This window comes from Octopus bimaculoides, chromosome 19 (genome assembly GCF_046866305.1).
Source record: "Octopus bimaculoides isolate indiv1 chromosome 19, ASM4686630v1, whole genome shotgun sequence".
NCBI lineage: Eukaryota > Metazoa > Mollusca > Cephalopoda > Octopoda > Octopodidae > Octopus > Octopus bimaculoides.
In genome coordinates, this window is record NC_142946.1 from 21,725,342 (window position 1) to 21,742,763 (window position 17,422).

At 34.0% G+C, this 17,422-nt stretch overlaps 1 protein-coding gene across 2 annotated transcripts in view; it reads left to right on the forward strand.

Annotated features, from left to right (window-relative positions):
- LOC106872940 (ubiquitin-protein ligase E3C) overlaps positions 1 to 17,422 on the forward strand; it is a 75,618-nt gene that overhangs the window by 19,204 nt on the left and 38,992 nt on the right. For both annotated transcript variants that reach the window (XM_089366586.1, XM_089366587.1), the window contains exons 4-10: positions 1,390 to 1,527; positions 3,229 to 3,341; positions 6,181 to 6,338; positions 8,600 to 8,753; positions 10,862 to 11,133; positions 11,253 to 11,401; positions 16,305 to 16,489. In XM_089366586.1, coding sequence (XP_089222712.1) covers positions 1,390 to 1,527; positions 3,229 to 3,341; positions 6,181 to 6,338; positions 8,600 to 8,753; positions 10,862 to 11,133; positions 11,253 to 11,401; positions 16,305 to 16,489 — 1,169 coding nt within the window. The remainder of the gene's footprint in view (positions 1 to 1,389; positions 1,528 to 3,228; positions 3,342 to 6,180; positions 6,339 to 8,599; positions 8,754 to 10,861; positions 11,134 to 11,252; positions 11,402 to 16,304; positions 16,490 to 17,422) is intronic.

The window sequence follows — 17,422 nt, forward strand, 5'->3', positions numbered from 1 at the left end:
CTATAAAAGTAACTTGTATGTAGGTTGACCTCTTGAATTGAGAAAAATTACAAGTAAAATTGCTTACAAGTCTTCAATAGCTAAAGGTTGTAAGGAATCATGATTAGAAATAAAGAGTTTGTGACTTTCTTGATTTTTTTCCCCAAAATGTTTGAACATAATCAAGATACTTAATTATGATTTCAAAATTTGGTATGAGGCCAGCAATTTTAGGAGAAGAGAATAGTCGATTACATTGATCCTTGTACTCAACCACATCCTTTTCTATCAACCCTGAAAGGATTAAAGGCAAGGTCGACCTTGGCAGAATTTGAATTTGGAATGTAAAGAGCTAGAAGAAATGTGCTCAGCATTTTGTCTTATTCTGCCAATTTAAGATACTTAGTTATAATGTCTTTTATATATTCTCTTTTTCTATTCACATGTTACTTGAAATCTTGTTGTGTTTACTGTGTGTAACATTGTATCAAAACTTAATTCATACATGTCAAGAGAATACTTTTCCAATCTGTTAATTAATATAGTAAACTTTAACTGGTTCAAGTGATCAATTCAAATGGCAAATGGTCGTTATATATATGGGATGTCACAATAGGATTCAGTTCCATCCAGTGGTTTAAATGTTAATTATAAAAATATAATTGGATTTTTTAAACATCAAATGGTTATGCGGGTCCATCCAGGTGAAGCAAGCATCAAGAGGGTAAAAAAAATAGTTGAGAAACACTGATTTAACCCATTACCTCCCATAATTCTATTAACTGGAATTTTTTTATGAAACTTTGATTTCTAGCATAAAACAGCCTTAGAAACATGCTGGAATGATCAAAATAACATTTTAGATAGAAATAAGTGAGATATTGGGTGAAAAATTAGCAAACCTCATTTGAATATCAGAGAAATATACCTAGTAGATATAGCAAAAAAAGGTTAGATATGTGTAAATATTGACAGATAATTAAGAAATTTGTTATTTTTAAGTGATCTCATATGAGATCACTGGTAGGTAATGGGTTAAACAGTCCACAACTTTTGTCTTAAAGTTGTTGAAGATTTAGCTACTTTGTCAGCAGAAAAGCGACTATTTAAAAATTAAAACACTATTCTAATATGCTAGATTTTATAGTAGTTTATAAGTGATTAAAGTCAGGGTGTTTGTCTATATTAGATATCTAACAATATATTCAGTAACTTTACATTTCTGGTTTCATTCCCCTTTACAGCAAAAACAAAAGCTAATTGTGAACTGCTATTGCTTCAGCCTTGTTTTTCTACTCTATTTTTATCAATATTCATTTTTCCCTTATTTTAATTGTCTTTCAGCTAGCTTCATTACAGCTGTACCATTTTCTTGAAATAGTTTTTAATTGGTTTAATTCCTTATTTCAGGCAATGCGTCTGCGAGAATTGTTTGATTCAAAATTATCTACATTTCCCAAGCAATCATTGGTTAATATAGAAACTGTTACTGATCTATGTTGTCAGCTTCTTTTCTTTTATGATGGTAGCTTGGATCAATCTCGACTTGTGAGTAGCTTGCAATTTTATTTTGGTCATTTCATTAGTTTTTCTTTCCCACAGCTATAATTTTCAAAGAAATTTTAAAAATATATTTCTGTTTTTTCCAAACTGAGTGTGTGTCTTACTAACCCATGTTGGAATTCTGTTTTGTTGTTATGTATTGTACAATAGAGGGTGCATGGCATAGTTGTTAGTGTTTTGCACTCACGATTACAAGATTGTGGTTCCTGAACTTGGTAGTGCATTGTGTTCTTGAACAAAACACTTCATCTCATGTTGCTCTGTGATTACTTTGACACCTGATGTATGGCACACCACATACCTAGTCAGGTAATGTCAATTTGATGGAGATGGTCAGCTAATGTGCTGCACGTACATTTGATCGCTATAAACAATCCATTTGTGCAGGTTGTTCAACAAGAAATTGCAGAACTGTCTTTCTCAGACTTTGAGAAACTACCATCAGATCATTGGATAACAATTCTTTCCACTTGCCCATTGTTAAGCTAAGTGCCTATACTGCTTACAAGTGATATGATACCCATGTTTACAGTTAAATGATGTTGACTATAGACATGTCTTTGCCAAGGACTCATTAACGAAACATTGCTTACTTACATTAACGGGTCTCTGATAACACAACCAACTGTGTCTTCCCATTCCATTGAAGCATAAACTTGATAGCATTTTCTAACAAAGTGAATGTTGGTCTTTACCTACTTTGAATTGGATCTTTTTATACAAGTGTTTTATTGTTTGATGACCTTCAATTTATTACTGAACTCTGAAACAATAGTGGTTAAATTTCTTCATGTAGGACGAGTGAAGTAAGTTATGTATCTTAGTGGTTCTAAATCTAGGATCTAGACTCGTGTTGTGCTGAGATGTCAACAAAGGTACTGAAGAGCTGCTAGCTATGTTCAAAATTTTTGAAGGTAGCTGTATAAAATGTATAATTACTCAGTTACATTTAATTATGCAATTATATATATATATATATATATATATATATATATATATATATATATAACTTTCAGTTAAGAGATGAATCTGGGAAAACGAGTTGTTGTTACTTAGTAAAATCAACTTATTGAGTAGAGAGACCTATCAAAAGCTTGTTCATGAAAAAATTCATTTAAATAAAAGAAGCCTTTTTTAATGAATTTCTTGGAAACTACTACTTAACCCTTTAGCATTTAAACCAGCCAAATCCAGCCAAAATATTTTACTTGTTTTATTATCAAACTGGCCAGATCTGGCCTCTCACACCAACCCGACAATATCATTCTAAAAATTAACAGTTACCTCTTCAAAATCTCAAAGCTACAACATAATGCATGACTAATTCAAAACAATGAAAATAAATAAGCATTACTTCTGACAGAATAATGGGAACACTAAAGGGTTAAGACTAATAAATATATTTCTTCATTCTCAGCAACTCAGATCTTTCATTTGTATATTTCTGCTTTTGATTTTACTAAAGTTTCTATCTTTAAATTAGTTCCTTATGTGAGAGTGTAGATAACATAACTATTTTTCAAAATTTTTTTTCTAATCACTATTATCGATTTTTTTCTTTTTTTTTATAATCACTAACTTTTAAGCAGCTATTATAGTGCCTTTATATCATTCATTGGAGGAAAGAAATATTCTTATTAAATTTGCTTGGTTGTGTTGCACATGTCAGCTTCTATGTAATTGTAGCTTTGGGTGTGCCAACAAATGCTCACTCAGAAAGATAATGTTGTGAATCACATGGCTGAAAACTTTGAAAAGATGGTCCATCAGATGAAACTTGTCTTACAACTTTGTTTACTGTAAGTACTAATCCACTTTTACTATTAAATTAGTTTATTTGTTGATCTGTTCAGTGATATTTATATATATATATGAACTCAGGCATGATAGTTTGGTTAAGAAATTTGCTTTCTATCCACATGGTTTTAGGTTCAGTCCCACTGCATTGTACCTTGGGCAAGTGTCTTCTATTATAGTCTTGGGTCAATCAAAGCCTTGTGAGTGGATTTGGTTGACAGAAACTGAAAGAAAACTGTCATGTTTGTGTATATCATCATCATCATAATTTAACATCTGTTGTCCATGCTGGCATAAGTTGGATGGTTTGACCAGTGCTGGCAAGCTGGGGGGCTGCACCAGACTCCAGTCTGATTTGACATGGTTTCTACGGCTAGATACCCTTCCTAACACCAACCACTTTACAGAGTGTATTGGGTGCTTTTACATGTCACACATATATTTTATATATATCTATTTTTACAAGGATAACACTTCAAAAGGGCAACACAATTACTTTTGTATCTAAATTTTAGGTGCTTAGGGCTCACTGCTGACATTGCAAATGCTTGCTTATTACAACAACCTCTGTTGACTGATCTTACTTATTATTCAGTCCACTATTTGAAACTGTCCAATGCATCTTCCTTCTTCTTACTCTCTTCTAATGTTTTACATCAAGTAGACCTTGGACTAAGTACATTGCTCAATACTTCTTCCTCAGAACTTTATCTCTAAGTGCATCTACTTATTTCTACTTCACCATCCTCTCGTCTAGAAAGGTAAAAAGTAAAAATGTCCCTGAGTGTTATTGTCCTCTTCCTTACTTTATCATAAAATCAGTGGATTGGTGAGTTAAGAAAGAGATAACCTTGTTTGATTATATAACTCATGCAGTAGTCTGATTAGGAACTCGAAACAGTCTAAATTTTTTGTTTGAATAATCCTAAAATGAATATCTACAAAAAAAATCTGACTGTCCAACAAATAGAAGATAAGCAAAAACATTAAATGAATGGCAATGATGATATGGTAACCATATCCCTCGTTCCCCTATTTTGACTGTTAATTATGAGGCTTTCAGTGTTACGCTACTATATCATCATCATTTAACATCTGCTTTCCATACTGGCATGGGTAGGACGGTTTGACAGGAGCCAGCCAGGTAGAAGACTACCTCAGGCTATTGTGTCTGTTTTGACAGGGTTTTTATGGCTGGATGCCCTTCCAAACACCAACCACTCCCCAGAGTGGAACAAGTACTTTTTATGTGGTACCAGCACTGGCAAGGTCAGTTTTAGCATGGTTTTTTACAGCTGGATGTCCTTCCAAATGCCAACCACTTTACAGTGTGGACTGGATGCTTTTTACATGGCGCCAGCACTGGCAGGGTCACCAAATAACTTGCATACAAGAAATTTTGAGAGGGGAGGGGGCATTGGAGGAGGGGATCTTGTGTCGAATTATGAAAGGTTAGGGTGTAACTATAATAATAAGCTACTATAATAAAGTGAAATTATTTTTCACAGGAATTTTTGAGATGTATTTGCAATAGTTGGCTCATGTTTAACAGTGATTTTAAATTTCCTTTGTTTTTATGTTATATTGCCTTTGAAGTTGTTCAAAGTTTTAACAATTTTATCAGCAGCAATTATTATTATTGTTATTATTATTGAGTGAGAGAACAATGCAGGCCATCAAAGTGACACTAGGGTACAAATAAACTACCTGTTTGATAAGGGAACACAGGCACATGTATTATAACCATGTGTGTACAGCATGGTGACCTCATATCAAGATAAACAGTGCATAGCATTGCTGGTGGAGCCCAGTTAGAATTTTCTTCAGGTTGAGTAGCCCATCCTGCTCAAAAGGTCCCTGAATAAGGTTTGTTTAAGGATGATGAATGAAACTCTCATGTTTCTAGGGGCGAATTATTCAAACCCCAATGAATTCCTCTCAACATATGGCTGTGATGCTCCCCCACTACTCCTGCTGATGATCAGAGATGCACATATTGTCAGCCACTAAGGGACATGTTCAGTTGCATAAGGTCAAGCAACTGACAAGCAAATCTGTGGTGTTGAGCAGAATATTTGCTGTAGCCCATCTTTTAGACCAAGGCAAAACATGTACATGATAACACTTCTAATCATCCTTTTGGGGTCAATAAATTAAGTACCAGTGAAACACTGGGGTCAAATTAATTTACTTTTCCCCTCCCCAAAATTTCAGACCTTGTGCCTTTAGTAGAAAGGATTATTATTGTTGTTGTTGTTGTCCTTATTACTAACATCACCACCACCACCACCATTATTAAGGTGGGAAGCTGCAGATTTGTTAAAGTATCAGACACACTGCCTTGCAGTATTTGTTTTGACTCATTGCATTCTGAGCTCAAATTCCACCAAGGTGAACTTTCACCTTTTCAAATTCATCAAAATAAAGTACGTGTCAGGCTCTAGAGTCCATATAAGTGATTTGCACCCTGGTCCTCCTCTCAAAATTGCTGTCCTTGTACCTAGAGTAGAAAGGATTATTATTATTAATAGTAAAAGTAGTATGTAATATCATTATTAAGGTGGCAAATAGGCAGAACTGTTAAGCATGCTGGACAAAATGCTTTGCAACATCATTTTGTCTGTCTTTACATTCTACTTTCAAATTCTGCTGAGGTCTTCTTTGCCTTTCATCCTTTTGGGATCAATAAAATAAGTAGCTGTTGAACACTGGGGTCAATATAATCAACTGGCCCCTTTCCCCAAAATTTCAGTCCTTATACCTGAAGAAGGATTGTTGTTGTTGTTGTTGTTGTTGTTGTTGTTGTTATAACTACTACTACTGGTATTGTTATTTTTTCAGTTATCTTGAGAAATTAACCTCATCTCAGTCTCTTGCACTACCAATGCGAATGCTGGAGATATTTACTGCTACAGAGACTTATGTCCATCTATCTGTGCCAAAAGGCAAGATATGGCCGCCAGTTGTTCAAAATATATTTGAATTTTTATGTAATAAAGGTTTGTTTAATTTTAAAACATATTGCATATAGTGGAATTTTTTTTACCTATAAACTAGTATTAGTACTAGAATGATTAGGAAGGGGGAATAAATCTGTATGTTATAACAGGATGTCAGCTTTTCTCTATAAAAACATTCCCAGAAATCTGATACCTTTTGTTGAAGGTAGCAAACTGAAGCAACATGGAGTAATTATTTTTCTGAGAGACATATACGATTGATTTGAAATCAAGAATCATGAACTCATAGTCAAATACCTTCACTATTTGACCACCTTCACAGAAAATAAAATAATTAATCATCATATAAATTGCTATTCATATCAGGAAAATATGAATGTAAAGGCAATAATAAAATGTATGAGTTTTGTTTCCATTCCATATAGAAAGGCAATATTTTCTTAAATTGTTCTTGTCTTTTCTACTGGATCATCCCATAAATAATGCAGTTTTTTTTATACTTCTTTTATTTTTCAAAATTAAGATAAACAAAGTTCTTTTTTAATCTAAAATATACTCGCCTTCATTTTCTGCAATGCTCTTCCATCTATCTGGTAGACTTGCAAGGCTCCTCTTCCAATATTCACTTGTCTGTGACGAAAAATACTCATCCAGTACTGTTCTGACCTCATCTACAGAATTCATATTTTTTCCGTTCAAATGATTTTGATGACTGTTGAATAAATGATAATCAGATGGGGTAATGTCTGGTGAATATGGTGGATGGGGCATCGTTTCCCATTCAAACTACTCCAGCCTTTGGAATGTCATCCTCGCTGTATGTAGCCGAGCATTATCCTGATGGAAGAACACCTTTCATCTTGAAACCAAAGATGGTCGTTCTTCTAGCGCTAACTTAAGCTGCTGACAGTAGATCTCCTTTTGTTATCATTTGGTTTGGGTTTAAAAGTTCAAAGTGGATTAAACCTTTCATATCTCACCAAACAGATAACAACACCTTACATGGGTGAAGACCTTCTTTAGCCTGGGCTGCCAGTGTTTCTCCTTTCTCTACTCACTGTCTTTGGCGCTTGACATATTTATAGAGAACCCATTTCTTGTCACCAGTCACTATTCGGTCCAAAAAATATTCATTCGTGAGATGTGACAGCAGAGAAGAGCACACAGTCACTCTGCACACAAATAGAATCGGAAGGTTTGTGAGGAACCCATTGACCCAATTTGCTGATTTTTCCAATAGCATGCAGATGTCGATGAATGGTTGAATGACCAAATCCAAGCTTCTCTGCTAGTTCCTCAACAGTTATGATGGGATTTTTTTCCACGAAGGTTTGCAGGACATCCTCTTTGAGCTCTACAGATCTTCCAAGACAAGGCTTGTCTTCTAGGCTGTAGTTTACAGCTCAGAATTTTTGGATGCACCATTGACACTGGCTTATGCTTGTTGTCCAATCCCCATATAATGCATTAATATTCCTCGCACTTTCTGTTGCGTTGTTGCCTTTATTGAGCTCATAAAATAAAATATGCCAAATATGCTCCATTGCCACATCCATTATAGCTTTGAAAAAAATAACTGAAAATCAAACTGAATTCTTCAAAACTTGCACTGAGAATAAGGACAAGGGAAAATTACTACCTGCTTTTATAGCAAGTTGATGCAAGTAGTTTATCCTGCCCCCCCCCCCACCTCTGACTTTTAGTTCATGCAATTGAAAAAAACCACATTATTTAAAGGATGACCCAATGCTATCTTTTTATTAGTAACTTTAATACATAACTTATGACTTTCTATTTACCTCAGTTATTCGTTATTTAGTTGTTGATATTGGTTTAACCCTTTCGTTACCAACTCGGCTGAAATCGGCTCTTGCTCTAAGTACAAATGTCTTGTTTTCATAAGCTTTGAATTAAAATCTTCCACCAAACCTTAGTCACAATTTATGTTCCTAACACTAGCTTAATGATAACTATGTTATTTTACTAATTTCTTTTTTATATTTAAAGTAATTGAAAGAAACACAGAGCATCTCAAAATAAATACAGTAACGAAAGGGTTAAAATTGAATTTCAGAAAACATTCATTGACACTAATAAATATTTGTGTTTACTATGGTGAAATTTCTACTGGGAAATGTCTAAGTGTCCAAGTTAGTGTTTGTGTGTAAGAAGTGAACTGAAATTTCTAATATTAAATATAAGTTCTCCTCAATATAGAAACATTTGAATTGTGGTATGCAAAAGCTTAGTGTACTTCATTGATCTTTTGATTTGATAATACAATTCTCTTTCTCCTTCAGGGTATTTTAAAAGTCTGCGTATTTTGCTGAATATTAAAGTACCGTCCCGCATAGAAAGGTGTCACCATCCACCCATACCTATTGCTGAATCCATATTTGATCTTATTATGAAACCTGTGAATATTGCTGTGGCATCTGGAGACAAGGGTTTTTGGTATGTTCTTTCATAATTTGTTTTTTTTTCCTTATTGTCTTTGTATTTATTCCTTAGTACCAAATGAAAAACAACTACTTGTATCCAAGTGGCAATTAAAATTATATAGATTTTCTTTCATTTCAACTTAATCTCTCTTTTGGAGTACATATTTAATAGCTAACATCAGTATGGAGGACAGTTGCGTAAAGAAGTGCTGATTTCTAACTGTGGAGGAAACTTGTGGAAGAGGTAGACCGAGGAAAACATGGAATGAGGTGGTGAAGCATGATTTTGGAATGTTGATTGAGACCTTTGGTGATGTGCTGTGCTTGAGAAGACAAGTGAAATCATAGTCATGGTCAATGCTGGTGACCCATTAGAGGCACCCTTGCCAGTGACCTGTAAATGGCACTCGTGCCAGTGCTATGTAGAAGGCACCTGTACCGGTAACACATAAAAAGCACCCACTACACTATTGGAGTGGTTGGCATTAGGAAGGGCATCCAGCCATAGAAACCAAACCAAATAAGACTGGAGCCTGGTACAGATCTCCAGCTTACCAGTTCCAGTCAAACCATCCAACCCATCTTAGCATGGAAAACAGATGCTAAAAATGATGATGATGATGATGACACTTCTTCCTCCTCCTCCTCCGTATTCTTCATTTGCATTTTTTGCTTGTTTTTGAATCATATCTGCTAGAATTGGTGAGATAGTTTTTCTTCTTTTTTTTTATGTGAAGCAGTTTTTATTTTCACTGCTGGATGTTTTAAATACTAACTACTCAACTTGAAGTAAACATGGTGTCTGTTTTGTTAATCTGGAAAAATGAAGCAAGCAGAGGTACAACACATAATGCTTTTAATAATAGTTGAACTTATGATCATGTAGTCACTTGTCCACCATTAACCTCATATAATAGTGCATCATTTTGTAAAGACCAAAATACTAAAACTTTAGTTTGAACACAAGTGTCTTAAAGTCATCATTCTAAGAAAACTAGACAAGCTCAGCCTAATTGTACCATCTTCTTGTCAGTTGGGTATACATTTTTTTTTATTTCCATTAATGTATTCAAGAATGAAGAACATAACCAATGGTGTTATTTCCAATTAGAAGGAATGAGGAACTAAATAAGAATGGCATTTGAAGAGCTTTTAGTAATATAGGAACACTTATCATTGATGCAGGTTCTATAGGGGAGTAGTCTTGGAAGTGGTCTTTGGATTGCATGTAATATTTGTCAATTATAGGCATTAGAAAAAGCAAAGCAATGCAGTAGGGAGTGAAAAGGGAGGAGAACTTGATTCAGATGGGAATTAGATTCAACTAACAAAACTTCTATAATATTTATTATAGTATAAATAAAAATAACAGGGCAGAGGACACAGAATGATGATGTAATAAAGCCAGATTTATGAATCAGATATTTTTAATTTGGAGGATGTCCATATTTGATGGCAGTGTACTATTCAAGAAAGCTGATCACTATAATGGAGCATATTAAGGCTTTATAGAAAGTTAATAGTTGTATTTCTTTGCTCTAAAGTGATTCGAAATGTAAGCAGAAGGTAGTGATAATGTGCAAAATATCTGTTAACTTAGAACTGTTTTGTAATGGTGATTAGATAACAAAGAGAAAATCTAGTCTCAAAACTTGTTTTCCAATTTGTTTTTATGTTTACTGCTTTTTGCTAATGTCATCATATTATATTCTAATACTGTGAATATTTTTGCATAATGCTAAATATCATTTAATAAAGGGACTGTTTCTGAGCCCTTAAAATGTAAGAGTTGTATCTTACCATGAGAATTGTGTGATATCCTTGGATATAGATCTCTACTTATAGTAGACACTCATACTTTTGTTCTCAATTATAGATAAGCTAAGATTTTGCATCCGAACAATTTTGGCTCTCTGTCGAAAATTTTATTCCAGATTTAAATTTCATTGCAAATTTGGCAAGATACAATACATTTATAGTAAATTTGAATGATCTGACACTTTGAAAACACAACTTTCAAATATGTTTATTAGCTCTTTGCTGAAGATTTACACTATCCTTATTTAAAATTAACATATTTTTTAAAAAGATCATCCTTTATATATAAATATATATTTACAGCACCAGTGTACTGACTGAAGTGTGTCGTGAACTGTTTTGTCCATCTCATTCTCAGCAAGTTGAACTGTTTCTTTTGCCTGCTATGGCATATGGTAAATATCCATTTCCTTTTGTGGAACTGATCCAAGCTCTAATCAATAAGATTGGCGAGAAAAATGAAACCCAGTTATTTTCTGCAAAGAAGAATACTAATGAAGATAGTTCAAAGAAATTTTCAGATGCTAATCATTGGTTATTGTATGCAGTGTTGGTTCTTGGGGAAAAATATGTAGGTAAGTGCAAAACTGACATTTTGTTGTTCACAACTATTTCATGCATATTGATATTTTGGAATAAATGTTTAATATCTGGATTTTTGTTGTAAATATTTAACCAATTCCCCTTATTTCAGAGACTTTGACTCCACAGCAAACATTTCAATATTTAATGCTAATGCAAAACCTTGTCCCTACTCTACCTCTGCCTCGACTGCAAAATTTTGATGATGATGACGACGAAGAAAATGATTCTGATATTGAAGAGATGATGGTTGATGACTTGGTGAGTCCTTCTTTCTTTACTTATCCATCTTATTCTCTATTCTGTTTCTTCCTTGTATATTTATTTAAACTTTACCTCATTTTATACATATTTGTCAAGTTTTTTTTATATTTTAACTTATAAAGAGGAGATAACCTGTGACTGTTGTATTAGTAGTGATCTGTATGACATCAGTGCAATATATGATAATGTTCATTATCATCGATGCTTAATGTATATCAGTTTAAGAAAGGAAAGAGTTTCTTTAATATTGAGTTCTGACATAGAGTCAAGATCTCAAAATTGGGGGAAGGTTTTTGTTAATTAGTATTCACCAGGTACTTATTTTAATCATCTTGGAAAGATGAAAGATAAAATCAGACTCAGTGGCATTTGAATTCAGAATGCAAATAGAGAAAACAGAGTACTGTAAGATATTTAGAATTGTGTTCAATCATTTCTGTCATTCACTGCTTTCAATCAAAACAATTAATATTAAGTTTCAGGCAGATGCCAAAAAAAGATTGCTTTTTCTTCTGGGGTAAATAACTATAAAAATTCTTAACTATTTGGAGTAGATTCTGTACATAGCGCAAATTATGGGAGATGACATGGTGTTATGTTAATGCTTTGTTTAAAAAAGCACTAGAAAAGTGAAATATATATGAAAGGGAAATCAAAACCAATGCTTGATTATTATTTAGAACAATATTTTCCAAGCTGGGGGCCCGTGGCAAAGTTCAGTGAGGCCACAGGAAAATTAGGGCTAGCCACTATTACTCTGTTTCTTCCTAAAACTTCCTATTACTGTCTGAAAAACACACATTCAAATACATGCAATTCATTTTCTATATCTTAAGTTCCACCATGACAACAAAAAGAATTCATTTGACACTTTGATAATAATTTATCAATTTAATTTTTCCAAAAGTGACCTCTTTCTCCTATTAACCTACAAAATTCAAGTGCATTTTTCACTGATGTCTAAGATAGCAGGAGAGGATAAACTAAAAAGGGTTGGGAACCACTGGTTGAGAACATTAGTCTTGATTATCTTCAGTCATTCCTATATCCATTTTTCCACACTATCATCAATTAAACAAATGCATGTTGAAGCATTGTTTTACTGATGGATGCTCTTCCCGTTTCTAGCCATTACCTTCTTTTTTCTCTAAATATGGGACTTTTCATTTCACTCATTTTCAAAAGGTCAGAGTTACCAGACTATTTGTTGACAGGGAAATGATAACAGACAACACTACCCAGAGCCCACTGATCTCTCTTTTCATGCCAGCACAGATTGTAAGCATTCACTCAGACTGAGACAAGTGCACAGACACCTGTGACTGTGTGGTTGACAAGTTTGCTTCCAATCACATGGTTTCAGGTTCAGTCTCACTGCGTAACGCTTTGTGGAAGTGTTTTTTATAGCCCAAACTGACCAGTCTTGTGAGTGAATTCAGTAGACACAAACTGAAAGAAGGCCATCATATATATTTATATACACATATTGGGTTGGTAAGACAGTAATTTTGGCTTTTTAGTGTGAAAGAAAAGTCGTTTGTTTTCATAACAAAAATGAACTTTAATCAATTATATATTTTCCATTTTGTTTGATGACCTTTTGCCATCTTTCTGGCAACTTCATGATTCTGTGCTCATAGAACTTCTGGTCCTTATTCAGCCAAAAACTGAAGCAAGTGTGATTACAGGTCATCAACATTATTGAAAGTTTTATCATTCAAAGAATTTTGCAAACTTCAAAATGAATGGTCATCTGATGGTGCAAAGTCAGGGCTATATGTTGGATGTGACATCACTTCCAAACCAAGCTACAATAATTTTTCATGAGTTAGCAAAGACGTCTGTGGTCTAGCGTTGTTATGGTGGAACATGATTCCTTTACGATTTGCCAATTCTGGCCACTTTTCTTTGATTGCTTCCTCCATTTTCATTAGTTATTGACAGTAGACATCTGAATTGATCGTTTGACTCCTTGGAAGCAGCTCAAAATACACAAAAGGTCTATTTCATTGTGTTTGAGATGCACATCACAAATACTGATTTATTGTGTTAAGTGAATCTCTTTCAGTTTATGTGGAACCCAAATATTGAGCTTCTTAGCAAGTTCAAGACATTTTAAGTGATTTTCAAATGTTGTGTGTGATACATTTTAACTCTCTGCAATCTCTCACACAGTTATATGATGATCAGATTCAATTATAGCTTTGATTTGGTCATCATCAACTTCAGTAGCTTGACCAGAATGCTGGTCATCTTTGATTGAAAAACCATTTCTGATATGTGGGTTCTGTTAAGCAATCAACACCATAAACTCCACATATCTTTGTGAGCCTCAGCAGCTTTCTTGCCTTTACGGAAATAAAAAAGCAAAATATGATGAAAATGTTCGTTTTTTGCACTCCGTGTTAAAATTGACACTGAACTAACAGCTGTAAACAAAATTATGTGCAATTTGCTTCTAAAGTAAGTTAAAAGTAACGGCTATCAAATGTCAAAAGGAAAAAAATCATAACATTGACAAAAGTCATTCAAAGAAATAGTAACTCTATCTATTTGCGAAAAATGAAATTACTTTCTTGCTGAAGGTGCATGCTTTAGTGGTTAAAGCATTGGGCTCACAATCATGAGTTAGTGAGTTTGATTCTCAGACTGGGCTCTGTGTTGTGTTCTTGAGCAAGACTTTTCACTTCACATTGCTCCAGTTCACTCAGCTGTAGAAATGAGTTGTGATGTCACTGGTGCCAAGCTGTATTGGTTTTTGCCTTTCCCTAGGATAATATCAGTGGTGTGGAAAGAGGTGGCTGCTAGTCTTCCATAAACAACCTTGCCCTGACTTGTGCCTCAGAGGCGAACTTTTAGTACATCCCATGGTCATTCATGACCGGAGGGGTCTTTACCCTTTATCTTTATATATGTACAGACACACAGACAAATACAGATATATCAATTACCATGCATTATAAATGACATGCCATTAAAAGAAAAGATAGGCTTATTGCTTGGAGATATAGAGGATAGTTCTGGTCATGTGTTTCTGGTTCAATTGCCATCATCTGCTTGACAGTTGTCCCACCTTATCTCCAGTAGCCAATATAGAGTAGAACACATTTATGGCCTAGATAGTTTATATAATTTAAACAGAAATAAGCTAAGAGAAATAACTCTGAGTGGCCAATGGCATATATTTGAGCAATGTAAACAAATACAAGTATATCAATTGTATATAGTATATCATACATAACACATTCTTGATTTATTAAAATTATCTCCATCTCTAGAGGATGGGAGATAATCTTTTAGTGAGTATGATCACTAATTTAGCATGAATGTTCTGTGATTTAATGTATGAAGAGTATTTGTGAGAGAGTCTATTCCAGTGTGCTTTTGATAAGCTTGTATAAAGAATATCAGAAGGCAGTTCATTTATAACAAAACTTTGCAAAATTTATTTTGATAAAATGAATGTTGGCAAGTAGTAACAGTAATTAATCTACATGTCTATGTGAGGCAGCAAAAAATCTCATAACTTACTTTTTACACAGAAGGGTTATGTGGAAGCCATTGTAAGCTGATAGGAACAAGAATGTACTACTCATTTTGAGACAGAGTTGTAGCTGATATCATTCAAATGAGTTGTGTGGAGAACACAAAAGTTGTGGCATGTCAAAGGAAGAGATGTTACTTCAAGGCCATCTTTTCACCAACTTTCTTTAAACTGCTACTTCACTGCTAAGGCAGATCACTGCCATTTGTATTCATACGCATCTGGCCCTTATTGGCTGGAGTCTGCCACAGCACAACTGAACTATGCCATGACAATATAGATCTTTCTTGACTTGCTACAATCTCAAGAATCAAGAATTCTCTAAGATCGACAGGCTTATTGTCTGGTGATAAGAAGACAGTTGTGGATGCAGAGTTTTGCTCCAATAACCTTCATCAGCATGATAATTGCCCATGTGTGTGCATGTACATTTGTTACTGTCTCCTTCAATTGACATAGTGTGATGGCTATAAATGAACAACACTATCATACAAGTGATGTTTGCTTCTGGTCTGCTGTGAAAAATATGTCTGGCCAAGGGGAAATATTACCTTGCTTGGAGCAGGTAAGGATATGTGATGGGGAGGGCATCCAGCTATAGAAGATCTTGCCTCAACAAGTTCTGTCATACGAACTTGGAAAAGTAGACATTAAATAATGATGATGATGATGATGATAAACACGATAGGCTTTGTACAATTTCTGTCTACCAAATTCACTCACAAGACATTGATTGTTCTGAGCCTCTAGTATAAGACTCTTGCGTTCAATGCTGCATAAAAAATTAATACCATACAATGTGTTGACATAGCACAAGTTATGGAAAGTGACATCATGTGGTGTTAATGTTTTATTTAAAAAAAAAAAAAAAAGCACTAGAGATGTGAAAAATGTTACTTAGAAATAAAAACTAATGTTTAATTGTTATTTAGAATATTAATTTCAGTTATATATTACATAATTCTAACAGATTAGCAGAATGATAAATTTGCATATTTTTCTAACACCCTTATAGAGCCTATATGTTTTGAAGATTAAACTGAAAATTGTAAACCATTAAACAGCTTATCATAGCAAGTAGACAACTCACTAAGTCTTCCAACTCTTGGAATTTATGTACCGAGGCAAGTGGAATAATTATCTTTAGAAAAAGTTACAAACTCATGAGCCAATATGCAACATTTCATCTGTTGGATTTTCATTGTTCAAATAGAGAAACACTTTTTTTGTTGAACTTTTGCATACAACATTCAATTTCATGTAATTAATGAATTAATACCCAACATAATTCATTATTTAAGAAAGATACCATATCAGTATTTTTTTTTTTTTAATTCTAAATCTTTTTTTCTTCAGGAGACAGACTTTGCTTATCAGGAAAAGTTGCGGGAATCCTGCCTGCACTATTTAGATTCAATAGCTCTTGCTCGCCGTATAATTGTCTGCACCACAGAATTTCCCACTCCAGATATACTTGTAGCGATATGTAATATTTGTCATAGTCTTATGTGTGAGCAACGGATCCCTGTTCATAAATTAAGGTAACTTTCTAATATAATAATTTCACTGTTGTTTATAACTTGACAATTTATTAAGTTTATTTAAGAATTAGTCCTATGTTTAAACCTCTATTTTAGGTTTATATTTTGCACTTTCTTGACAATTGTAAGAAACTATATTGGTGGATATTTTTTCTAATATTATCAATGTTAATGAAAATTTAGGATTTTTTAAATGTACATTTTTGTTTGTGAAGGTGTTTGGACTCCTCGTGGTCAGGTTGTTGCTCTCACAATCATTAGACCATGAGTTCAATTCCCAGATCAGACAGCACATTGTGTTATTGAGTAAAACACTTCATTTCATGTTGCTCCAGTCTCCTTTTAATCAGTTGGGGTGGATGTTGGCTTGCTCACCTAGTCAGCAGGGTGGCATTATTTGAAGGCTAAAGACGATGCAAAGTGCATTGTGACCAGCAATGTGTAACATCTGATAGTCTGGTCAGTTACATGGTTTTTTTTTTTCTTGGTTAAAAACTGTAGTGCCACATCAGTTACCAATTATTACTTTTAAACTGCACAGGCAAGCAGTTTTTTTTTTATGTCAGTGGGTTTAGGTTGCATAAAGGAGAAATATTTACTTCACATATTAAACGATGAGGAAACATTTGTTTCTTCATTTTTGATACATAGCCACATTGACTTTTAATTGTTGCTTCTGGAAAGAAATTTTAGCTTTATTTTATATTTTATTACACAGTGTCTGCTTCACTCACTCATTTTCCACTCTCTTGGTCTTACTAAATGCTTGGAAATAGCGATAAGTATCTAGTTTATACCTGATTGATGGATGCAGCATAGCTGAAAGGTGAAAAGTTCATCTTACAATCACAAGGTCCTAGGTTCAAATTCTCTGCCTGGCATCTTGGACAAGTGTCATATACCATAGCTTTGGGTTGACCCAAGCTTTTGGAG